Source organism: Primulina eburnea, chromosome 17 (genome assembly GCF_022965805.1).
Source record: "Primulina eburnea isolate SZY01 chromosome 17, ASM2296580v1, whole genome shotgun sequence".
Taxonomy (NCBI): domain Eukaryota; kingdom Viridiplantae; phylum Streptophyta; class Magnoliopsida; order Lamiales; family Gesneriaceae; genus Primulina; species Primulina eburnea.
In genome coordinates this window covers 28,561,091-28,587,782 of record NC_133117.1, presented here as the reverse complement: position 1 = coordinate 28,587,782, position 26,692 = coordinate 28,561,091, and the positions used below count along the sequence as shown (strand labels likewise).

The window sequence follows — 26,692 nt, the reverse complement described above, 5'->3', positions numbered from 1 at the left end:
TTTTCAATTTTATATTTGATTACATGTTGGTTGGGTTTGGATTTATAGAACCTTAGTTATCTCCCTTGTAATTACGCAATTTCTTGTTCTTATTGAACACAGACAAAATACGCAATATGTATATCACAAAAACTCTAGATGACAATGAAGTCTAGGAAGCAAATACGAGTATATTTATGTTCTTCCAAATTTATCATTATATATAATATACTGAGACTAGTAATTTTGTTTTTATTTATTTTTTAAATTTCACACCTTTTATTCGGTATATTTTTATTTTTCAAAAAATTCATAATCAATTAATCCTCTATAATTATAAAATTTACTTAGTCCATCGATATAATAAAAAGATTGTACATACACGCGATTGTTTGCAGAATACACTTATCAATCAATTATTATTTCCATTTTTTCCCATATTATGAAAATATCATAGAATAGTGATTCCATATCTTTATACACGAAAATAAATTTTTTTTTTTAGGGGAAAAAAACAAACAAAACAAAGATGAGTTATCCTGAATTAAAAGCGTGATTACCGTGTTTGGTCTACTACCACAGACAAAGGTAGCCCACAATCCAAGTTGCATTTGAAATCACAAGTATGAATGCACATATCCTTTGTATTAAAATCAACAACATATATTGGCTATTTTTAACTAGAGCCGTAAGCAAAAAAATTGCATTAAAAAAAACTTGTTTATTCCAAAAAAGAAAAATCAATAACATTTGACCATTTTGAAGTTTAAATCACAGTGAAGGATATAAAATGAATAAGAGTTAGATCCAAGTGTGTGTACACTATTGATTTACCGGAAGACCGTCACGACGTCGTCCTCCAGGATTAGTTGAGTTACAAAAATATAATAATAATTTTTTTTTTACTATGCAAAACTTTTATTTAAGATGGTAATATGATTATATGAAAAGAGAAAGTTCATAAAATATAATGATAAATGTGTAATAATCCAGTCAAATGTTCAATTACAATTTTGTGTGATGATTATTTGTGGGGACCCGGACGCAAATCAAGTTCTTCATCATCTTTGAGACTAATTAATCAATTATAAAACAGGGTCTAAAAAAATTTTTCTTTCAAAATGCAAGGCGGAAACGTAATGTAATTAAATTCAAATTACATATTAAACATACATATAATTATTGTATGATCTACAATAATCCAACTAGGTTCAATTACATATCAGTACTGAATCCTAAGTTGCTTCTGAAGCCCGGATCTCCACGCTATCTAGTCCAGCCTCGTTCTCTTCCTGACCCTTATCCTGTCCCACCTGTTGTCAAGTACACATACAGACAAGACAACAGCCGGATAAACCGGTGAGAATAACTCCCAGTATAAATCAATGAAACATGCAATCATATAAACAATTATAAAACATGTAATCAGGTATCAACCATATGTAACGAATCTGAAACATAATCAATAGCACGCTGTCAACAATACTCGTAGCTACATAATTCAGACTAGACTCAATCCTAGTCTAGGGATCCCGATTCCAGAAGTTGGTATGCATATATCGACTAACAGTAATAGAAAAGACTCCAGTTCTATCCACGCCGATATAGTATCGATTAACAGCAATAGAAAAGACTCCAGTTCTATCCACACCGATACAGTATCGATTAACAGTAATAGACGAAGCCCTGATTCTATCCACATTGATATATTATCGATTAACAGTAATAGAGCAAGCCTTGATTCTATCCACATTGATAGGATATCGATTACCAGTAATAGAACAAAGTCCGATTCTATTCACATCGATATAACATCGATTAACAGTAATAGAAGGAACGATGAATCTATCCACATCGATATAATATCAATCAACAGTAATAGAATAAACAATACATCTATCCACATCGATATAATATCAACTAACAGTAATAGAAGAAGCTATCAATCTATCCACATCGATAACCAACATCCAGTGACCGTCTTTGGCACATCCGCCAATACACCATCTTATGACATCGTGCAATGTGCCCGTGGTGATCCCACCACTAACGGCACTTCTGTCATAAGATTACTCTTCTAATACCTGTAATCTATAACTCAAGAAAACAAGTATATCAATCAATCAATGCAAATATCAATGCAATAAAGTAAAGTATGTGATTTAGGGAAACCCAAGTCTAAACCGACTCAAGTCCATTTCCCAATACCACATTGACTTATACCTTTGTCTTCATAATCTGACGAAGAAGAAGACTCCATTTCATGTCTGTCCATGTCAATCTGAATTCACAATATCGAATAGACTGCGTTAATATACAGCTCAGTTCAAAGCATGTTCTGATTAATATCGAATCAAGACACAATCCAATTCATATCGACAATATCACGATATAATCACAATCAATACTGAGTCTGCTCAATATCAATTCACTGATGTTTCGACGGTATAACAATACAGTCTCGATAATCCCCGTCAGTCCGAACATCACAGATATAATATCAGAACTCATAATCAATATCGACATCAGTCATAATCTCAATAACAATACATATCTGATATGAATTTTCAGTCAAATCCCTTCCAAAAATCATAACAATTACATAAACAGTCCGTTCTTTAATCTGACTTCGATTCTATGATGTCTAACATGACAAGAACATCATATATGAATTCTATTCAATTTTGACAACATCATAATTTCAAAGCATATCAAAACGTAGCAAAACTTACGTCCAGTTGTAGCCTACGTTGATAGGAAATCAATACCGAAGTCGGATTCAAAATCGGACGGACGGATTTCTCGCAAAAGGCGTAAGGATTTTCAACACATACCCAGGGACCTTTCTCGATTTTCTTTCTGAAGATTTTCGTTTGTCACATATATATATCTATATATATACTCGCGCATGCATCAGGGCAAGTGGCACAATTTCGTTCTGCATGATTCGCGCTCGGGCGGTAAGAAACTACCGCTCGAGCGCGGAAGTTTCTGTCCGAGACCACGCTTGTTATCCCTTTGGCGCTCGGGCGGTAATTCTTTACCGCTCGGGCGCCATACATTCTGCCCAAATCTCATTTTATCCCACGATGGTGCTCGGCTTCACTTCTCATGTCTTATTTGATTCATGTGATATTTGCTAATCACAATTCTGGCAATTAATTAACGTAATTATACTCAAATCATTTCAGATTACGATAATCAAATTCTCGAGCCTTACATTTCTCCCCCTCTAAGATACGATTTCGTCCCCGAAATCACAAACATTCCATTCGTGTCATACAGATAATCATATCATGTCTCAAATCAGATATAAAAAGGGGAACATACAAAAACTACAATAATCTCATATCACCGAAATCACTCGTGATAGACTCAATTTCATAATAATGGCTATACAACATCCGTATATGCCAATCTCCAATTCATAACAAATCAGTATTAACATCTGCTACCAAATTTATTAATCCTAGTCAAAGATATATTCAATCTTCGGCTTCCAATACCAACAGTCATCGTCCGACATTGGCTATTAGTCTATGTATTCTGAGCTATCCTCATTTCTTCTAAATCAGTTTCATTTTCTTATCAGCTCCCTGATATTATCAAATCCAATCTCCGACATCACTGCAATATCATTCCTATACCAAGGAAATCCGCAGTTCTCGTTGTACAATACCTCAACTAAAGCTATTTCGGTCCTCATCTAATAGCTATTATCGTACAATAATTCAAAAGTGACAATGAATCATGTCAACTAGTGCTATAATACAACACTACATTTCCTGGATATCCTCCAGTATCAGGATAGTTCACTCCGACTATCCGTCAATCTATAGATCATAGATAAAATATAATCTCATGCACTCAGCCAAAAGTATAACATCAAACGAAAATCACAGTCTGATATAATTAACTTTGGCATTCAATACCATCTGATCTTCTTTTCTGACATACCTTTCAGTCATCTGATCATATTTGTACGTCATCCTGTACAATAAAACAGAGGCAGATTCGAGAAATCTGTCAATCATAATCACATCACTGCACAGTCTTATCACCATTTCAGTAGTGTCATCACACAATCCATAGAAATGTACTCCCATTTCTATTTAGAAATCAATAATCAAGATCATTAATCTAAAAGTTTCTATTTTCCTGTCTTCATCTGTCAGCGATGTAGACATTTCAATACAAATTCTTACATAACTGATTTCGTCTGTTTATATTAAAACTGTCTATTCGAATTATCACACATTTCCTGTTACCAGAATAGTACTGAATCTACTACTGTGTGCATCTGACAATACCTGTCATTTCCAATTCGGATATCTGACATAACCAAATCAGTTAATAAAATAAATTAAAGAAAAATACCTACCCGGTATTCGGTTCTGACTATCAAAATCAAGTTCTGAACAGTCTGATCAAACTTCTGAACTGCTTTAATATTCAAAATCAGTTCTGACTCAACTGAACTGTATATCATCTCAACGGTTCATATCAATCGGTATCAAACACGGATTCAGAATGATAACAATATCAGATCAGATTCAGAATATCAATACGCAATACTGATCTAATAACTGCATAAAACGCAATCTCTGACATTTCGAAAATTCTGCCATATTCAATGTCGTTCTCAGCCACTAATCACAGTCTCACTGGCTATAATCAATCAGTATACTGTCTTCAGATATCACAAGCTTTGAAAACAATCTGTTACACTCGAGATTCATATCCGAACAATTCTGTATATAACCATCTCAGTTCCCAGAATATTCAATATCATTTTCACTGTTCGATTCAATCTATCATATGCTACGAATATATCAAAAGATCCTAGATAAACCGAGCATAAAATCATCAGAACACTTCCGAGGACAGGGTTTATCAACTCATAAACAGAACTGAAGGATTTTCCGGAGAAACACATAATCAGATGTAACTCTAATTCTTCAGGCAATAAATCTTTCCACTGATATTTCAATCCTCTCAATTCAATCAATATCAGTCTATAAAAAATTCTAAAATGAAACCAATACCTGGAATCACATCAAGGCCGAAGTCACTCTCCCTGATACAGGACAACCCTGAAATCTCATCTGCAAGACTATAGCAAACTTCCTGCTACTAGTAAATCAATCCCTGATAGGCTCATCTTCAGGAATCAACATATATACGAGGAATTACTCCATTCCTTTTGATAATCATCGAATCATATATATAATACGGATATCAAGGAATTCAAAATCAAGAATCCTTACCGTATATCATTCATTCTTTGGCCATTTCAGGTCCAAATCTTACCATCTCCTGGCAAGACTCTATAATAGCTCTGTACTAGTTCGATATATCAATATCAATCACGCAGTCATCATCAGACAATACCAGTACAAGCCAGTCTAATTCACTCTTATTCTCAACTTACTGCAGTATATGACTTATCACAGGATATCACTGATATCAAATTCTTTCTCCAAAAGATAAAGAATCAATACTACAGTAAATACAGACCCAACAAGTACAACATATATCAATGCAACTCAATCAAGGATAATCACAAGGAATGCATTAGTATACATCAATACATATGCAACCTAATCATAAAAGATCAGTACTTGTCACTGTATCATCAAGGGTGTCCTGGGTCTGCTTCTCGATCACCACCCCCAGATGATCCTGCTCCCTGAAATCTTCGGGCACCTTTCTGTGGACAGACTCTAGCAAAGTGTCCTTGCTGTTTACAGAAGTTGCACCGACCAGTCACTCCGTGGCATAGCTCCGGGCAATGTCTCCCACCGCAATTCCTGCAATAAACTCCAGTATAATTCGGACTAGAGCCACTGGAGCTAGATGAACCACTCGGTCCACCTCCTACTTTCTTAAACTGTTTCTTTCGAGCTTTCAGCAATTCCTGCTTCCCACTCGTACTGCCACTATCAAATCTGGAAGGGAATTGTTGTGTCTGGGGTTGCATCACACACAACCTTTTTAATTGTCTAATTAGACTCTTCTCCGCTCTCTTCGCTCTACTCAGGACATCAGCAAAATGGTACGGCCGCTGCATATTCATCAATGCAACTATCTCTGAGTTCAATTCTCTAATGAACTGAGGCGTTACAGCTTCATCATTTCCAGCAACTTGAGGAGCAAAACGCAGTAGAGTAGAGAATTTATCAACATACCCTTCAATATTCAGTTGACCTTGGCTCAAATTCTCAAATTCTACTTTCTTGTCCTCTCGGTACGATCCTGAGACAAATCGTCGGTAGAATTCAGTTCTAAAGCTTCCCATGTGATCACAGTACCACGCAGTTCTAATATTCCTTTGGTTGTAATCCACCAACTCCTGGCAGTCTCTTGCAACTGATGGAATACCAGTTTAACTTTATGTTCTTCTGTACAATCAACTAAATCAAACAGGATTTCTATATCATCAAACCAGTTTTCACAACCTTCAGACGTCTCGATACCACTCAGAATCGGCGGTTGCAGTAACTGAAACTCTCTCAGCTTTATTTCCATCTGAGTTTCTGATGCATCTATATGATCATACGATGTACTACCCCTTTCTGGAATTCGTCTAGGAGGAATATCTGATAATCACAGGTATTAGTAATAACGGGAGACAAGTCCGTCTCAATCCCAATCCTGATCAGCTTACCTCTGATCAAGAATTGGTTCTGATCCCGTTTCATATAGTACATATTACCAAATCATCTCCGATATCCAGGTAACATGTATTTTAATACACAGTAACAACATACGAAAATCTTAGCAGATACAATGTTATTCCAACATTATATGCATTTCTATGCCATATAAATCCAGACAATAAAACATAATATCATGCTAGCATACATATAAATCATCAGTATATGAAATCACATGCTAGCAATCACATGCAGGGAAAGAAAACTCAATCTACCCCGCTCACTAACTTTTATCTCAGTGCTAAGGAACCTACAATTCAAGGACCTACAGCTCTGATACCACCTATTGTGGAGACCCGGACGCAAATCAAGTTCTTCATCATCTTTGGGACTAATTAATCAATTATAAAACATGGTCTAAAAAAATTTTTCTTTCAAAATGCAAGGCGGAAACGTAATGTAATTAAATTCAAATTACATATTAAACATACATATAATTATTGTATGATCTACAATAATCCAACTAGGTTCAATTACATATCAGTACTGAATCCTAAGTTGCTTCTGAAGCCCGGATCTCCACGCTATCTAGTCCAGCCTCGTTCTCTTCCTGACCCTTATCCTGTCCCACCTGTTGTCAAGTACACATACAGACAAGACAACAGCCGGATAAACCGGTGAGAATAACTCCCAGTATAAATCAATGAAACATGCAATCATATAAACAATTATAAAACATGTAATCAGGTATCAACCATATGTAACGAATCTGAAACATAATCAATAGCACGCTGTCAACAATACTCGTAGCTACATAATTCAGACTAGACTCAATCCTAGTCTAGGGATCCCGATTCCAGAAGTTGGTATGCATATATCGACTAACAGTAATAGAAAAGACTCCAGTTCTATCCACGCCGATATAGTATCGATTAACAGCAATAGAAAAGACTCCAGTTCTATCCACACCGATACAGTATCGATTAACAGTAATAGACGAAGCCCTGATTCTATCCACATTGATATATTATCGATTAACAGTAATAGAGCAAGCCTTGATTCTATCCACATTGATAGGATATCGATTACCAGTAATAGAACAAAGTCCGATTCTATTCACATCGATATAACATCGATTAATAGTAATAGAAGGAACGATGAATCTATCCACATCGATATAATATCAATCAACAGTAATAGAATAAGCTATACATCTATCCACATCGATATAATATCAACTAACAGTAATAGAAGAAGCTATCAATCTATCCACATCGATAACCAACATCCAGTGACCGTCTTTGGCACATCCGCCAATACACCATCATATGACATCGTGCAATGTGCCGTGTGATCCCACCACTAACGGCACTTCTGTCATAAGATTACTCTTCTAATACCTGTAATCTATAACTCAAGAAAACAAGTATATCAATCAATCAATGCAAATATCAATGCAATAAAGTAAAGTATGTGATTTAGGGAAACCCAAGTCTAAACCGACTCAAGTCCATTTCCCAATACCACATTGACTTATACCTTTGTCTTCATAATCTGACGAAGAAGAAGACTCCATTTCATGTCTGTCCATGTCAATCTGAATTCACAATATCGAATAGACTGTGTTAATATACAGCTCAGTTCAAAGCATGTTCTGATTAATATCGAATCAAGACACAATCCAATTCATATCGACAATATCACGATATAATCACAATCAATACTGAGTCTGCTCAATATCAATTCACTGATGTTTCGACGGTATAATAATACAGTCTCGATAATCCCCGTCAGTCCGAACATCACAGATATAATGTCAGAACTCATAATCAATATCGATATCAGTCATAATCTCAATAACAATACATATCTGATATGAATTTTCAGTCAAATCCCTTCCAAAAATCATAACAATTACATAAACAGTCCGTTCTTTAATCTGACTTCGATTCTATGATGTCTAACATGACAAGAACATCATATATGAATTCTATTCAATTCTGACAACATCATAATTTCAAAGCATATCAAAACGTAGCAAAACTTACGTCCAGTTGTAGCCTACGTTGATAGGAACTCAATACCGAAGTCGGATTCAAAATCGGACGGACGGATTTCTCGCAAAAGGCGTAAGGATTTTCAACACATACCCAGGGACCTTTCTCGATTTTCTTTCTGAAGATTTTCGTTTGTTACATATATATCTATATATATACTCGCGCATGCATCAGGGCAAGTGGCACAATTTCGTTCTGCATGATTCGCGCTCGGGCCGTAAGAAACTACCGCTCGAGCGCGGAAGTTTCTGTCCGAGACCACGCTTGTTATCCCTTTGGCGCTCGGGCGGTAATTCTTTACAGCTCGGGCGCCATACATTCTGCCCAAATCTCATTTTATCCCACGCTGATGCTCGGCTTCACTTCTCATGTCTTATTTGATTCATGTGATATTTGCTAATCACAATTTTGGCAATTAATTAACGTAATTATACTCAAATCATTTCAGATTACGATAATCAAATTCTCGAGCCTTACATTATTTATCATATAATCATGAATGAAAATGACAATGTTACCTCTAATATATTTAATTTAGTAATATAATTTAATTATTAAAATGGTACCATTGTAATTTCATACATTTAATCAATCAAAAAATAAATAACATTATTTATCGATTATTATTCTACATCCTATTCATATACTTTAATGATCACAATATTATTTATTTTATTCAATTTCATCAACTCAATTAATCGCAACTAGGTAGAGTTACTTTATTTCATTCAACCGTATCAATCTAGGCTCTTCGAGTTCTAATGTAATGCAATAATATCACTATGCAATATGTACCGAAACTAAATATTTTTTTATATAATTAATGAATACATATATTATTTATCAAGTTTTTTTGTAAATAAAATACGAAAAAAAATTTCAAATGAAGATATATACCATAGTAAACAACATGAGAAAAATCTCCCAAAAAATAATAGCATGAAAATTAGCATCACTTAATTATTTTTAATTATAAAATTGATTTTTAAAATTGTTTTACAAACATCGTTTCAACTCTAAAAACAGTGTTCTAAAAGACACCACCTGGGTTGTTAGCGGTCACACATCGCCCCGATTTTTAGAAAATCGGTGGCTCTAGGTGGTGTTGAAATAATAGGCGACTCAAAACTTGCGCGATTAAAAAACTTCCTAAGTTGTTTGATTTTTTTTTTTAAAAATAAATTTTAAAATATTATTAAATTTTTAAAAAATAATGGTTGAACAAATTTATTCATATATTGTTAAAATATATACACATAAAAATGTATGCACGTTAATAAACATGGTTCAAAAAATATAAATTAAAATATTGAACATATTTATGCATATTTTGACTAATTTTAGATATTATAAAATATTTTATATTTTTATAATTAATTAAAATATTTTTAAACAAAACCATCTAGACGACATCTAGGTGGTCACTTAGGTAGCTCGCCCACACACCGCCTAGCTCCCTTTGAAACTTTGTCTAAAAATATTTTTATAGAATAATTATTCAAAAACATATTTATTATAAAAAAAATTTATAAAAAATTGTAAAAAAACTTTTATGAAAACATTTTATAAGTACTTGTCCAAAAAAATCTTATTATCTAAGTTCTTTTGCTTTACTTATTCCTCTTTGAAATATTTTAACAATAAATCATCATCATTATACTTCTAAATATTAATAAAATGAAGAAAAAAATACAACTAACAATAATTTAATAGTAAAATTAATAATTAAATATTAGCATATGATAATAAGATTGACATTAAGAAATGAATTTATATTTCATTTCTTTCTCATTCTTTACAATACTCATAATAAGAAACGCTACATTTCCATATTTCTGTTAAACTCGTCGTCATTATATCTCAAAGAGAACTATATTTTACTTTATTCCATTCATGCAATACCACCAATATAGGCTCTTCGAGTTTCAAAATCAGTGTCACACCTGAGATTTTCTTGGCATGAATATAATTTTTTAAAATTAGACCCCCTTAAAATTTTCAATGAATTTTCTCAAACAAACTACAAAATATAAAGTAAAACATATAAAATTTGTACGGTTTAGGAGCCATTATAATTTATGTACACTGTAGTATCTAAAAAAATTAAACATATAAAATATTAATGTGATTATAAATTTATAATTGCCTAAAATTTTCTATTTCCTAACTAATTTTTACATAAACAATACATAAAAAATCTAAGATTGAATAGTCATTTTAATTCACATAATCCATAATTTTGTTACCGAACATTTTAATTTACACGCACACACACATATATATGTATGTATATATAATATAATTCATCATTTTATTTCACCAACAATCAAGATAACAATCCATCTTAAAAAACACCAAGTTATTAAAAGAAATATTAAAATATTTCTTTAGGGTTTATTCATTTATTTTTCAATTTTAATTTGTAGAAGATTTATTTAAGATATTTCCAACAAGATTGGCATTTCATCGCATGAAAATAAGAGAACTATAGAAAGAAGATATAATACTCATTCACGAAAACAGGTAGTTTCACTCTCCTTCCTCAATTAGCAATCAAACTAACTTTTATTTCTTATATCTTATGGAATCAACTTATAAACTCTTTTATAAGAATCATGTTTGATTTCCATCAAATTACAGTTACCAAATTCAACTCCTTGAACTTTGACTTTCTCAACGATAATAAAAAAAATCCGAAATTTGTGTGAAACTCAATGATACAACTAGCTATGGGTTCACATCCCCATGTAATCAGAATAACATTTATTCTTATCCGAGCTTATCATAAGTATCCTCATTTTTTTCATCAACACCTTGATCAAGAATGGCAAAATCATTTTATATTTCACCAATCGGATGATAGTAAGAGTATCTAGTATCATCGCACCATGATCTCATAGGTATCGCTGAGAGTGCCTGCAAGAACCTTAATTCATGGTTAACGTACAATACAGTCTCTTCAACACATATATCCCAGTCGAATCTGTAACCATTGGTATATTGAGAGTTGCATATGAATTCGATAACGATGTCATGCATCTTTGAGTACTGCTAGTGACATGGTATGTGTAATGAGGAAAACAATTTTCTCTAAAACACATTTCTTGCTTTGGCCAGATACTCTTTGCACTATTAACTCATCAGTCCACATATAATATTTTCACCCTAGGCAAACGGTGAATCTCCGACTACAATATATTTGCTCATACGTATTTCGAAACCACTGTAACATCCCGAAAATCAGAAAGTCCATGTAAATCACATGCATACAAATTATTAAATTTCTTTGGCATTTTATTAAATTATTTTAAAGCATAAAATGCCTTTTTATTTTATTAATTTGTGTTTAATTATTTTTATGCATTTTATGCATAATTCATGCATGTTAGAATTTAATTCATGAAATTTTAAAGCTTCATACATTAAAGATTTTAAATTTCATTTCGCGCTCGAACGAGAAATGAAGACCAGATAATTTTCAGAAAAATTATTTTATTACATGAATAATTTTTATTAATTAAAATAATATGTTTTAAAGGTATTTTTCAAGAAATGGGATTTTTGGGGTATTTTACCTGCATGATTTTAATTTTTAACGCTGTGTAAATTTTAGCGAATCGGGAAACTTTTTGAGGGTTCGACTAATATTTTCAAAAAATTTCCAACACGACATATTTTTCGAGAGTGTGTTTGGATTTAATGGGCCTATTTTTAAATTTGTTGGGCTTAAATATTTTTTTAAACTTTAATTAACAAATAAAAGGCCATTAGTTAAATTTTTAATCATTTAATTATTGTACTAGTGGTGACGCTACATCTACTAATCTTTAAACCAACCGACACCCTCTTCATTCCTCTTTATGCTCTCGGTTCCATCCATTTCCAACCTCCTGCAGCTGAAGGTCCATCGGCCAAGCTCCATTCTTGAAGAAAAAAAAAATGTCTCCGGCGCTCGTTCTTCGATTCCCTCGCTTCTATATCATTTAAGGCACGTCATGTACTTTTATTTCTACATCATTCACGTTCTTATTAGTGATGTATGTGTGTAGTCATGTAAGAAAACTTTCGATCAAAGTATGAGCTTGAAAGGTTTCGGCATGTATTTTTGCATTCTAGGCTTTGTACTCACGTTTTTTCTGTATTTGTGCAAGGGGCGGCTGTATTGAGATGTTAGGAGGCTGTACAGGTTGTGTTCGTTGGGGCTTAGTTGCTGGAGTTAGGAGCTTAGACGAGATCAGTGGGTTGCGAGGGCCGATCGTTGTTGGTGGGTTGTGCGAGAGGGAGCGCTCGATCGGGTTTGTTTCCATGGTTCTGGCCGCGCGAGGGCCTTCTCCAGCCATGGACCAGACCCTGATGGGTCTGTGTAGGGGTAAGGACTGGCTTGAACCGTGCCAGAGTAGAAGGTAAGATCGCTTGAGCCTAGCGAAGAGAGGAAGCTCGACTTGTGTGTTTCAGAAGTTTGTCCTCGGGGTGGGGCTGCGGCTTGCATGGGTGAGCAGCCGTGTGTTCATGGGTTCCAAAGAGGTCCCAGGACGGTCTAGGGGAGGCCGAGCCATAGCTGGTGCCGTCGGTTAGTCTAGGAGCGTGAGTTTGGGAGAAAGTATGGGTAATGATGTGCAAAATAGGGAAGGGCCGAGATTTGGTTATTTTTCTGAAACTTTCAGCAGTAATGTTTTAGGTCCAATTATAATATTTTAGGATCTTTTTAGTGTTTTTAAGATATGGTCAAAAGTTGAGAAAGTTTTGGTTAAATTTCGATTCGATTCGGGTTAAAACCAGAATCCCAGTCCAAGTTTTAAAACGAATTGGTTAAGTTCTGAATTTGGCTCGAGTTTATGTCTAGGGATGCTTTTAAATATGTTTTGGGACATTTTTAAGAGTTTGGTAAGTTTCGGATCAAAATAATGAGTTTTGGATTTATCCGGGATTTAATCGTCGCACGAAACGTTAATTATATAATTAATTGAAATGCCTAGAATTAAGCTTAATAAAATTATGAAAAATTATATTTAAGCTCAAATAATTATTAGAAGTCTAAGTTTTTAATTTGAGAATTTTATGATGATGTTTAGTTTAATTCGGGATTTAAAACGCATTAATATGTTATATTTAAAAATTAATTTAAGATTCATCGATTTAAGCCAAATAAAAATATGAAAAAATTCTTCTAGGCTTATATAATTATTTGGGACATGTCAGAGTCAATAGAATTAAAAAAATGTCAAAAAATGTGGAATTTTACGACTAGAGGCAAAACGATAATTTTTGGGTTTCCAGGGTAAAATGGTCATTTTGCACCCGGGGTGAGATTTAGGTCCTGGCAGCGCCGTGAGCACAAATTTATGATATTTTAAATGTTCATGCATCATGTTTACGACTTTTACACAATTATGATAAATACGTTGCATGCTTGGTTTAAAGGAAAAGTTATGTATATGCATGTTTTTATTAAGTGATGATTATGATATTATTTTTGAAGGATGTGATTTGGTTGTGACTGATGATGTATATGTATACGATGACATGATGATATTATTGGAGATATTGTGAGGGAAAAGGCCCCAGAGGGAGCCCGTTTACGGGAGAAGGTCCTAGAGAGAGCCCGACGATCGTATTTCATTGACATGATATGATGATATGATAAGCCCGAGCTCAGTTGACGGGTGAGAGTATCGCTGATGTCCCCCGCCACCGGGTACCACGGTTACATGTAGATGGATCCATCGATAGAGCTGATACGAAAGTCACAACCAATGAACTAAATTCAATAAAAAAGAAAATGTTTACGTATACGATGATATGAGATGACATGCTTTGACACGACATGATCTTACACGAGACGTTGATGTTCATGATTTTAAAGTTCATGAAAGATATGTTTACGTATATGATGATATGAGATGATATACTTTGACACGACATGATTTTATACGAGACGTTGATGTTCATGATTTTAAAGTCATGAAAGATATGTTTACGTATATGATGATATGAGATGACGTGCTTTGACACGACATGATTTTACACGAGACGTTGATGTCCATGCTTCTAAAGTTCATAAAAGCTATGTTTACGTATATGATGATATGAGATGACATGCTTTGACACGACATGATGCTCATGTTTTAAAGTTCATGAAAGGTATGTTGGCATTAAGCTTTTAAAGCTCATGAAAGGTAAGTTTACATTAAGCTTTTAAAGTTCATGAAAGGTATGTTGAGTATGATATTTTTTACTACTGTGTGCCTGTATATGTAATTGTTATTCATGGTACAGGTGTGCTGAGTCTTTAGACTCACTAGGCATGTGTGATGCAGGTGAGCTTCATGATGAGGAGACTGAAAGTACTGAACTCTGATTAGGCAGACCTGGTGCGGTGACATGACCCGAGGACCACATGTTTTCCGCATTATGATTTATGAGATTTGAAAGGGGTTAAACATTTTTCATGCGTTGATGATATTACGATTTTTTTTTACACGTTTATGTTTACGTTATTTTGGATGATGGTAGTTATTTTAAACTACATTACTTTTATTGGCAATTAAAAGATTATTTTAAATGTTATTTTTAAATGCGAGCTTTAAAAAGAATGTTTCCGTACTTTTAAAACGAGTAGACGCCACACCAACCTCATTACCTAATGATCCTCAATGGAGTCGGTAAACAGATCAAAGTGTATACTGGTACGTAAAGCCTCCACATTATCTCTAGTCAAAAGACTAATGGTATACAACCATAACTGCAGACTATTCCAATCGATAAGTGAGAACCACTTAGACAGTCCGAGGGAGGGTTGTTCAGTGCATCATCATATGATCACCCATCTGCATACATGATCATACACATGCTCTTACCATTGAAACATGACTTTTACATCATAAATACTAGTCTCGAACTCAGACGACTTTTGTTCTTATTTTAGGAGGCTGATTCGACTAGGAATTTGTGTAGAATATATGATACACTTTCTAATGAGCTTTATAATCTTACGTTGTAAGGCATACCTCATGGTACCTGTTATATATTCAAGGACTTTATCTATGCAGCTTGCATGTGCATATAAATAACCAAATGTCATAATTGGATAAAATCGTAAAATATTATTAAAATAAAGATAGTTTTACATTAGAGTTAACAAAGCACAATCCATAAGTTAGTTTGCTGGACACCTACTCTAACAATCTCTCACTTACCCTATAGCCAACTACCCATAGATCTTATACCCATTCTTCATGATGCTTCGCAAACAATGGTCTTGTCAAGAGCTTTGTCAATAAATCAGCAACGTTGTCTATAGAGGTGACTCTCTCTACCGATATGTTTCATCTGCCCACAATCTCTCGGATTATGTGGAACTTCATTAGTACATGTTTGGATCGCTGATGAGACCTCGGTTCCCTTGCTTGTGCAACTACATCAGTGTTATTGCAGTAGACCGGGACAAGATCAACTGTTTGAGGAATGACACTCAACTATTGGACGAAATTTCTCATCCAAACACCCTCCTTTGCTGTAGCCGATGCGGCTATGTATTCGACCTCAGTTGTGGAATCCGACGTGGTGTCTTGCTTAGAACTCTTCCAAGAGACAATACCACTATTGAGCTTGAATACAAATCCAGATGTTGATTTCGAATCAGCCATTTTTGAATGGAAGTTATAATCTAACTTTTGGAACTTGAGCAAAGGCAACAGCTGCCGTAGCTTATGCAGTAGTCTCTTATTCAATGAAGGATACTACAGTTTTCTATGAACCTTACAAATCTACGAAATAGTTTGATATTAGTATGAAGATACTATTTTCATATTTGAATTCAGATAAAAAATAATATTAATAATAATAATATTATTTTTAAAAAAATATTAATAATAAAATTATTAATAAATATCAATATAAACAATATTTATATTATATTAATATTAATATTATAATTAATAATAACAAATAATAATAAGTTCGGGTTCGATGAATCCCTGAACCCGTTCTATTAATTTTTTTGAAAATAAAGATGGGGTGGGATGAGAATTTGATCACTCGGGTTTAAGGATGATGATGAAAAACATTTTACCACCCCTTTAATATAATACCAGTAATATAATATTAGTAAGTTATGTACACATGTTGTTGTGTGTGAAATTATATTTAATTTTATGTTTATTTTTATAATAATTGACAAAGATTAGTGAAAGATGTAGTGCAATTTGATAGAATAATATAGAAAATAAGTTTCCATGACAATATTAAAAAAAATATTGGTTTAAGAATAATTTTAAAAACAAAAGATTCATGTCCTTATATGTTAGATTTTTTAATATAATAATGAAATCAAAACGTGAGAAAGAATAGAAAACTAGTGGATACGCCAAGACCTCTCCTTGAAGAAACGCCCGCCGCCGAGAGCCGCCATCTAGGTCCGGCCGACCCACCACAGTATTCCCCCACTCGCCTTCCAGTACCAATTAATTATCCCCGGCGAGGTGAAACAACATCGGGCCAAATCAAATAGATTTTGTGAGGCATAGAGATTGAGTCTTTTTCGTCGATCCGGCGTATTTCAAGAACATTGTGGGGCTTCAAAAGAGTATAATTTCGATTTTTTTTCCATTAATTTACCTTTCGTTGACAGATTTGATGCAAAAAAATGTATTCTAGTATGTTTAGAACTGTTGTGTTGAATGTCATTATTTCAAGAACGTTGCAGGGCTTCAAAGGTTGTGAAACAACATCGGGCCAAATCAAATAGATTTTTTGTGCAATAAAAGTCGAGTCTTTTCGAGATTTCGTCGAACCGACGTATTTCAAGAACATTGTGGGGGTAATTCATCCCTTGATTTTTTATTTACATGAGATCAGGTAGCTACAATTTGGGTTCTCATATTCCATTTATAGTGCTTGTCCCGTTGTGATTTGAAAAGGGATCGATATATCTCATGATTATGATTTGAAGAGTTCACAGTGGTTGGGTTTATGTAATAAAATTAACTAGCTTAGTTTCCTTTGATCATCCAGAATGAAGAGCAAAAGCGAGAATGAAGTGGTTGATGAGATTAGTGAATTGCCGGATGATGTTCTTGTGGCCATAATCTCTCGGTTGACATGGCGAGAAGCTATAGTCACCAGCATCCTGTCCACTCGTTGGCGACACCTCTACACTTACATCACTCGTATCTCCTTCAGCACTCGACATCCCTCCCATCAATCAAAAGTCAAAGATGTTCAACAACTAATGGAAAAGGAATTTCCTAAACACATGAAGGAGATTTATGATTTCTTGGCTTCAAACAGAGGCTGTCGATATTTGGAAGAATTCAAGGTGCATATACCCAGTATGAAGGGAGCCAATATTCATAGGTGGCTGCCGTTGGTGCTGGAAAAAGACGTAGAAAGCATCGACATACGCATGATTTATCACTCCAAAGCCATGTCTGGCTATTACAGTTTTCCTCGTAGGACTTTGATTAAGAGAAAAGGTGGAGGCTTAGGGTCATTTCAGGGCCTCAAATCACTTAGGCAATTGTCTCTGCACTCCCTTCACGTGGAAGCTCGAGATGTCGAGATTTTCGTTTCAAATTGTACTGCTCTCGAACACTTGTCCATTGTGGGTTCTTACAGGTTAAAAAAAGTGTCGTTGGTCGGACATTCGAAGTTGAAGCGCTTGGAGATTTCTTCCTCTAAGAATGTCGTGTTGATTGAGGTTCGCGACATGATCAACCTTGTTTCGTTGACCTGTCTTAAGTTGCAGCCTAAGTACTCACTGCACCTCAACAACGTCCCAAAGCTTGTTGAGTTTAACTCATCGAATCAGTTTCACTTACTTGGCCGCATCTTCCTTGGAATTTTGCCGTCTATTCTCGATCAATTAGTGCGCATCAATGTCCACTCAACTGACTTTGAGGTACGAAGTACTAAAATCAGTATCACTACTCCTTTTAATTATTATTATTGGTGATATAATTAATATTTGTGTTTTACACAGGACACTCCCTCAAGAGAACCCCCCATATTCTTAAATCTAAAGCATCTCAATCTTCAAATGAAGTGTTTGCGTGGTGGCAGAAGTTTTACTTATTACCCACCTTTCTTTTGGAATTGTCCTAAGTTGCAGAAACTTGAGATAAAAGTAAGTTTTGTTTTATTCTTAACGCATATGTAAAAGATTGTAAGAACTTAATATGTGTTTGGTTTGCAGTTTCTGTGGAGGGGTGATGAAGTTTTCGACGATACATTACATAAGCATATTGTCAAGTTAACTGAAGTGGGATTTTTCGGGATAGAACCACGTAGCCATCTCAAAGAGGTGACTCTATCAGGGTTTATCGGGTGTCTACCTGAAATAAGCTTTTCATGGTTGCTCATGAAAGAGGCTGTGGTGCTCGAAAAACTCGTCGTCGAACTTTGTGACAAAACCCCTGAAATCCGACAAAAGGCTGAAGCTCTTGCGTGGGAGCATATTCGAGAAATGACGCCACCCTCGGTCAATCTTGTAATTATTTAGCTATATTAAATTATTTTTAAAATAATCAATTACCACCATCAATGTTTTCAAAATCGGACCGGACCGGCCGGTTGGACCGGTTCAACCGTGAACCGGCCTCCAGACCGGTCCGGACATAAATAAAAACCCGGAAAACAGGTTTAACCGGAAAAAACCGGTTAAACCCGGTTCAACCGGAAAAACCGGAAACCGGCCGGTCTTCAGGAACCGGCCGGGTCTGTGAAATTATTAAAAAATTGCCCAGAGATCGGCGACGGTTATTTCAAAAACCGTCGCTATATAGCGACGGTTAAAGAATAATTGCGACGGTTTGTTTAAAACCGTCGCTAAATAGCGACGGTTTTGATGTTTGCTACTTTTTTTATAATTAATCTTGATGTTTACTTGGGCACTTAAACTTGGTCATCCCTATTTGGTTATATGTTATGTGTAATTTGGATTTTTGAATTTGAAAAATGATTTTTATTTTGATATTTGTTGTAATTTTCATCTTAAAAATTAAATAAAAACTATAAAAACATAAATAATCAATATTTTACTATTTTATTTGTTATATAAAATAAATAAAATATTAATTTTATTGATCCGGTTCGACCGTCCGGTCGAACCGGTTGAACCATTTTTTAAGGCTTGACCGGTTCGATTAACGGTCCGGTTATAAAAACACTGACCACCATATATGCACGATTTTGGTCGATATATATTTTGCATGGTACATGATATTACCTACGTTACCAAGTTTTGTTGGGCCATTTTGTCCGGACCCGATGGGAACAATAACTAATTGTAGGCTTTCTCTATAATTAGTTAATTGAATAAATAAAACATAACCAGATTTCAATACGGCAACTAGAACTTCAGAATAAAATTTTGTTATAGAAACTTAAACTCATTTTGTTTTTTTCTAATTTCACGTGTCTAGAAAGTTAACTCATTATAGCATCTCTTCTTGTTATAATGCTTGTTAGGAATGTCCGACAGCATCGGACTTCAATGTGTTTGAGTGACCGAACATCATTTGCTATTGCAGTTAAGTAGTTATTTTGACGTGTATATTTAGGACTTAGGAGCTCAACAATAGTTGGCTGCTCAACAAAAATTTATGGAATTGGACTTAAGGAGGCCATTGAGCTTCGTCATCAATTAGGTATTAATGGGAATTAAGTATAAGATTGATTAATCTTTCAATATGATCTTCCCATACTCCTCAACTTCCTTTATAATATGTCATTATAATTGTTAGATTTGCGAGACCTTCATAATGCCTGGAAGAAATGGATCCCAGGAGTTTATTATAACTCAGGTCTATGTAATTAAGTTTCTTGGACATTCGAAATGGCGGGATCACACAGGTGAATGAATTGAATGAAAAAAATCGGCATTAAACAGTTCTTTTAAGTTGGTTATTGCCGATGGAATAGGTCCAGTGAAGCTGTAATTAGACAGGATTAACATGGACAACAGTCTAAGATTGCAAATGGAATCTGGTAATGAACCCGATAAATTAGAGTAGCCGAGTATGTCTTGAAAGATCCAACACGAGGAAACTGGGGTATGGTACCCTGCAGAACCATATTGTTTGATATATCGAGATTCTGTAGAGTTGTACCTGGAAGATCATCTCTGGAATACAACCACCCAGAGAGCAAGAACTGAGACTCAAGGTGGTCAAGCCATGGAACCTGATAGACCACAATCCCGCAAGCTTAAATATCTTAAACGGGGTAAAGATGAAGATATAGTTTAGGACCAATCGCTTGGAGAATCTGAAATTTTAACACCATCGAGATTGAGTTCTACGAGATAAGTGAGATTTTGAACAAGCGTCATGAAATTTGGATTCTCGAGTGTCTCGAAAAAGGGTGGAGAGATCAAGACTGACCAAGCTCCTCGACATGGATAACTCCATGGGAATCAGTCCACCAAAACCAGCATTTGACAGATCAAGAATGCCAGATTGGTGAGATTCTGAATCCCTTTTGGAATAATCTCACTATTGTTGAACATGTTGAATGCCAAATTTAGCTTTTCATTCAATCCTACTTTATATCTCAAAGTGGATTATATTCCTACTTTATTCCATTCAATCCTACCAATCTAGGTTCTTCAGTTTCAAAATCAGAGTCGCACTTTAGATTTTCTTGGCATGAATCGAATTTTTTAAAATTAGACCCCCTTAAAACTAGCAATGAATTTTCTCAAACAAACCAAGTATAAAGTAATACATATAAAATTTGTAAAGTTTAGGAGCCATTATAAGGTATGTAAACTGTAGTAACTAAAAAAATTAGAACATATAAAATATTAATGTGATTATAAATTTTTAATTGCCTAAAATTATCTATTTCCTAATTAATTTTTTTATACAATCAATACATTAAAAAATCTAAGATTGAATCGTCATTTTAATTCGCATAATCCATCAGTTTGTTACTGAACATTTTAATTTTAAAATATAATTCATCATTTTATTTCACCAACAATCAAGATAACAACCCATCTTAAAAAACAAGTTCTTAAAAGAAATAATTTTTTGGACTGTTTAAATTTTTTTCTAGCCCAAAAAACTTATCATAAATGTCATAAAATCTTTAAAATAATCTTAATACGAAAATCTAGCAAATGTCTTCGGGTTATGTAAACTTTCAGTCTAGCTAGTTCAACCATCAAAACCTCCATCATCAACAAAATCATGCTCACCTGCATCGATCACACCTAGTGAGTCTATTGACTCAGCAAACCTTAACCATAATAACAAGTAATACATAAAAATTCACAGGCAACGGTGAACGATACTTTTAATAAAATAGCTTTTCACGAACATGCATAACTTTAAATCCTTTTTCCTTTCATCATATCCTTTTTCCTTTCAACTGAGCCTCGACCTTACAAATTAGTCCCAATTAAGTCACATCCTTCAACCTTTCATTTAATCATCACTTGTAAAAGTTCATGCATATATATCATTTTTTCTTAAAATCAAGCACGCAACACGTTTTTTAGCGTTATCGTTTTTCCTCATAAAATTCCATGATCTTTTAAAATAAATATTTTATCATTCATAACAGCATTCAAGGCACTGCCAAGACGTCTAAACATTTCTCAGGTGTAAAATAACTGTTTTGCCCTTAAAACCGTAACTTTCCCAATTTACTCTTAAACCTTAAAACGACGACCCAATATCATCCAAACATAATGTAACACCTTAAAATACACCCATAAACATTTCTTAGACGTAAACGTAAGCTCATTGACTAATTTTTTAGTTCGTTTTAAAACTTGAACCAACGTCCCGGTTTTAACCTGAATCAACTCGAAACTTAATTTTTTTTTACCAAACTTGAACCATAGCTTACTAACACTTAACCATACCATATACAAACCAATTCAAACCATTTAAGACCCTCGGAATAGCTTAGAACGCCTACTGAATTTTTCCTTGCCCTTGTTCGAATCTTAGCCCTAACCAACATCAAATCCATCAAGCCTAGCCCTTAACCATCATGTCCAGACCCTGCTAGACCGAGCTTAAAGAGCCTAGAACCCACGGCAAACCCCTAGCATCCCATGCCCCAGCCCTTGCACCAGCCGTCCCTTAGCCTATCTAAGACCATGGCTAGACCCTATTAAGACCCCTGGATGTTCCCCAACAGCAGCCCATAGCCATGCCCTTCTAGAACCCCAATTCGAAAACCCTTGTTTCTTAAATCCAAATTTTCGTTCAACTCTTGCATCCCTACTGTCCAGCCCGTAAACATGCATCTATGGCCCTTAAACATGTTGAAAAACGTCCCTTCCCATAGCCCTATCATGGTAGTCCCTTTGTGCATCATAATTTTGAATTTAGAAAGATAAAAACTCAAGTTTTGTTCATGATTTGCCATAAAAACGAAAATATAAGAAATTTTATCATATTTTTTCATGCAATCATGTTAAATAGACATAATATGGTATGAACGATGAGTGAATGAAGATTAAGACGTGTCTTTGCGTATTATATGTACGAAAACAATTTGCGACGGTAAGAACGTTGACGGCAAGAGACGGGACTTGCTGCGTTTTTCCTCCAAACTCACGTGATTTTGCCTTGGTTTTGTGGTGTGTGATCGTGTAAGGTGATGGAAAAAAGAGTCCTAGGGTTGTTTGGTGTGAGGCGTGAGATATGTTGTGTAATTCTAGGGTTTGAAAGCTTCAAACTTAATATAAATAATTGTGTAACAAGCTAGGCTCAATAACCATAGTATAATACACCCATTAGGCTCATTAGAATGTAGGTAAAATATTTTGTTTTGAAATTTTTTTGAAAATATTAGCCGAGTTTCCAAAAAGTACACCTTATTTTTGTCAAAAATCAATTACCAGTTTAAAATACGACTCGGCGCGTAAAAACACATCAAAAGTTGCCATTTTCAAAAATACACATTAAAATATACCATATATTAAATAATTAAAAATAATCGTTTTATAAAAATATTTTTTCTAATATGGTCCCTGATCTCCGTTTCTCGATCGCGTCTCGAATAACCTTTAAAAATAAGTTATGCATTCTAGTAGAAACCATATTTTAAACATGTAAACATGTCTATCCTATTTAATTAATGAAATTATAAAAAGTTAATTAAACATTTTCATTTTTCCTATATTTGCATCGTGTGCAAAAATCAATCTTAGTTCATTGACTAAAAAGTAATGTTCTAAAAGATGTCACCTAGGTTGTTAGCGATCACACATCGCCTCAGTGGCTCTAGGTGGTTTTAAAAAAATAGGCGACTCAAAACCCGCCTAGGAGATTAACAAACTTCCTTGGTTGTTTGAATTTTTTTTAAATAAATTTTAAATATTATTAATATTTTTTGAAATAATCGTTGAACAAATTTATGCACATTAATAAGCTTGGTTGAAAAAATATTAATGTAATATCGAACATATTTATGCATATTTTGACTAATTTTAGATATTATAAAATATTTTAATAATTAATTAAAATATTTTTAAAAAAATCATCTAGACGACATCTAGGCGGCTACTTAGGTACCTCGCCCGCACACCGCCTAGCTCCCTTTGAAACCTTGTTTAAAAGCATCTTTATAGAATAATTATCCAAACACATATTTATTATTAAAAAAAACTTTTAAAACTTTTTATAAAAATTGTAAAAAAAATTTTATAAAAACGTTTTATAAGCACTTGACAAAACAAAATTTTATTATCCAAGTTCTTTTGCTTTTACTTATTCCTCTTTGAAATCTTTTTAAAATAAATCATCATCAATATATTTATAAATATTAACAAAATTAAGAAAAATAAAATACAAATAACAATGAACCGTTCTTACACCGGAAGGAGAGAGATTCCAAAAATATTCAGGTATGAGACTGTGGAGTTGAGGATAGTGGTGTGTAATCGGTCTATTTGGTGACCGACCGAACCAGATAGACCTGTAACCGATTTAACCGATTTTATTTTCGAATAACCGAACCGACCGAAATAATCATAGAAACTGAATTAACCGAAACGATTTTTAAATAACTCGACCGAAATAACCTATATTTTTTTTAAAAAATGCGAATTATAACCAAAAAAAGAAAAAGAAAGCATGAGTGTATGAATATCTTGAACGATACAAAATCTAAGATACTACAATCAAACTTGAAGATATTACGACCAAACATAAACGATACAAACTTGAAGATATTACAATCACCAAAACGTAAGCATGAGTGTATGATTATCTTGAAGGAAATCAAGTCTCTCATCATAATATTATAGTGCAATAGTTGGGAAGCTTTTCTTCTTCAAGTTTGATTTTAAGAAAAGGAAACTACTGCTCCATCATGGTTTGAATGGGTGCTGGACCATGAAAAATTCCTCCAAACAACCTAATTTTGTGCTTGTTGTGGCACAACATTACTTGGATTTTGTTCTTCTCAGCATTTCCCACATAATCTGCACGTCCTCGTATCCACAACTTTGAATGTCATTATGTAGTTTCAGAAGCCCGGCACCTTAAAAAACCAAAAGTCCAAAACACACGAAAAAGAACATAAGATAAGAGGCGAAAAACAAAGTTTATCGTAGAAAAATGTGTTAGCATCAGCCATGGATGAACATATAATAATGTTCGAGAAGTAAGAATTCAAAAGATGAAACAAAGAGCATAAAAATTATGTTGTCAAACAAACAAAGCCAATCCCATGAACTTTAATAGATAATTATTTGACTTGCTATACACATAATCTCTCTGTCTTAAGACAATACTGAATAAATCAAAGCAAACCTACTACAAGAACGCATACTTTAGTCTTATCAAAACTTAAAATACTAGGACATATTTATGCAAAATATGTAAACCACCCAGAAAAACAAAGTAAAATTTAAACTTGTTCTAGAATTCAAGCTTGATGTACAATCTTCGCATCATAATAAACTACATGACAAAACGTATCATTTATCATTTTCACTTACGTATTTCATTTATGATTTATCCACGGGTATTGTTGAGGAAGATGAGTCCAGCCCAAGTTTTGCTATATCTGAAAAAGAAAGTAAGACATACAAATAAAATAAAATAGAAGTCTATAGAAATAAAAAAATTATAACATTTATAAAAAAAACTTACGATCTTCTAGGTTTTCCATATCCTTCAAAGTCTCTTCAACACTAATTGGCATTGGGCGTGAAAGAAGCCAATCTTGTGTGCAAATAAGGCTTTCCACTATCTTAGGAGTCAGTGAACTCCTAAAACAATCAAGTACTCGACCACCAGTACTAAAGGCAGATTCTGAAGCAACAATTGATATTTGAATAGCCAACACATCACGAGCAACTTCAGAAAGTATGGGAAATCTATGACAATTTTTCTTCCACCATCCAAAAATATCAAAATATTCAGAATACTCCTCAACCATCTCATTTAGATATCTATCCAATTCTGAAAAATTACCATCACCAAAACCCCGTGCCTTTTGTTTTTTTGTACTTCTCAAGAATTGATTGTCTTTTTAAATCTGTTTGATTTGCACTTTTTTGCTCAACATCACTTACTTGTTGAATAGATAACACTTTTGATTTGCTTCCTTGAGGCTCCATCTTCTCCTTGTAATTTTTATACAAACAAATCAAAGTTTCTTTTATTGTCTTTCCTGCTCTTGCACCCATTTAATCTCCATAAAATTCTAACAACATTAATTCAACAAAATCCAATTTGTGTCTTGGATCGAGCACCACCGCAACATAGAGTTCATTTTCTCGGGATCTCCCCAGTACTTGTCAATTTTTTTTTTCATTTTAATTCCCATAGAATATACACCAAAATCGTCAGTTTCTTTCCAATCTTTCAAAAATGTGTGAATGAAACTAATATCATGTGTAAAAGTATTTGATGTGACATACAATGAACATGAAACTTTCAAAGTCAGTTCATAAAATATTTGCAATAAAGCAGCAAAAGTCCCCACATTTTCCCAATCGCCACTAGTAGGCCTCCCATCGAAAGTTCTCAT

General features: G+C 34.1%; 1 protein-coding gene and 1 long non-coding RNA gene across 4 annotated transcripts; one reads left to right on the top strand and one right to left on the bottom strand.

The window, feature by feature from the left end:
• The first annotated feature begins 17,020 nt into the window (after positions 1 to 17,020).
• Positions 17,021 to 19,249, top strand: LOC140817714 (F-box/FBD/LRR-repeat protein At1g13570-like). Of its 3 annotated transcripts, none has more exons than XM_073177451.1 (5): positions 17,021 to 17,276; positions 17,397 to 17,510; positions 17,705 to 18,590; positions 18,672 to 18,815; positions 18,885 to 19,249. In XM_073177451.1, exons 3-5 carry the CDS (start codon positions 17,706 to 17,708, stop codon positions 19,188 to 19,190), a joined length of 1,335 nt encoding a protein of 444 aa, XP_073033552.1. In that variant the 5' UTR covers positions 17,021 to 17,276; positions 17,397 to 17,510; position 17,705; the 3' UTR covers positions 19,191 to 19,249. The 3 variants fall into 3 exon arrangements, with proteins under 3 accessions (XP_073033552.1, XP_073033553.1, XP_073033554.1); XM_073177452.1 differs by having other exon boundaries at positions 17,397 to 17,548; XM_073177453.1 differs by lacking the exon at positions 17,397 to 17,510.
• A 5,627-nt stretch (positions 19,250 to 24,876) lies between these two features.
• Positions 24,877 to 26,095, bottom strand: LOC140818769 (uncharacterized). Its single transcript, XR_012115051.1, has 3 exons — positions 25,810 to 26,095; positions 25,652 to 25,723; positions 24,877 to 25,195 (listed from the first exon to the last, which is right to left on the bottom strand). It is a non-coding gene; the product is annotated as an uncharacterized lncRNA (long non-coding RNA).
• Between the last annotated feature and the right edge of the window lie 597 nt (positions 26,096 to 26,692).

What these genes read in the sequence shown, in the direction of transcription:
- LOC140817714 (XM_073177453.1), top strand. Translation starts at nt 17,706, where the DNA reads ATGAAGAGCAAAAGCGAGAATGAAGTGGTTGATGAGATTAGTGAATTG. An exon ending in TCCACTCAACTGACTTTGAG is followed by an intron (nt 18,591 to 18,671) that starts GTACGAAGTACT and finishes TGTTTTACACAG; the next exon opens with GACACTCCCTCAAGAGAACC. An exon ending in TGCAGAAACTTGAGATAAAA is followed by an intron (nt 18,816 to 18,884) that starts GTAAGTTTTGTT and finishes TTTGGTTTGCAG; the next exon opens with TTTCTGTGGAGGGGTGATGA.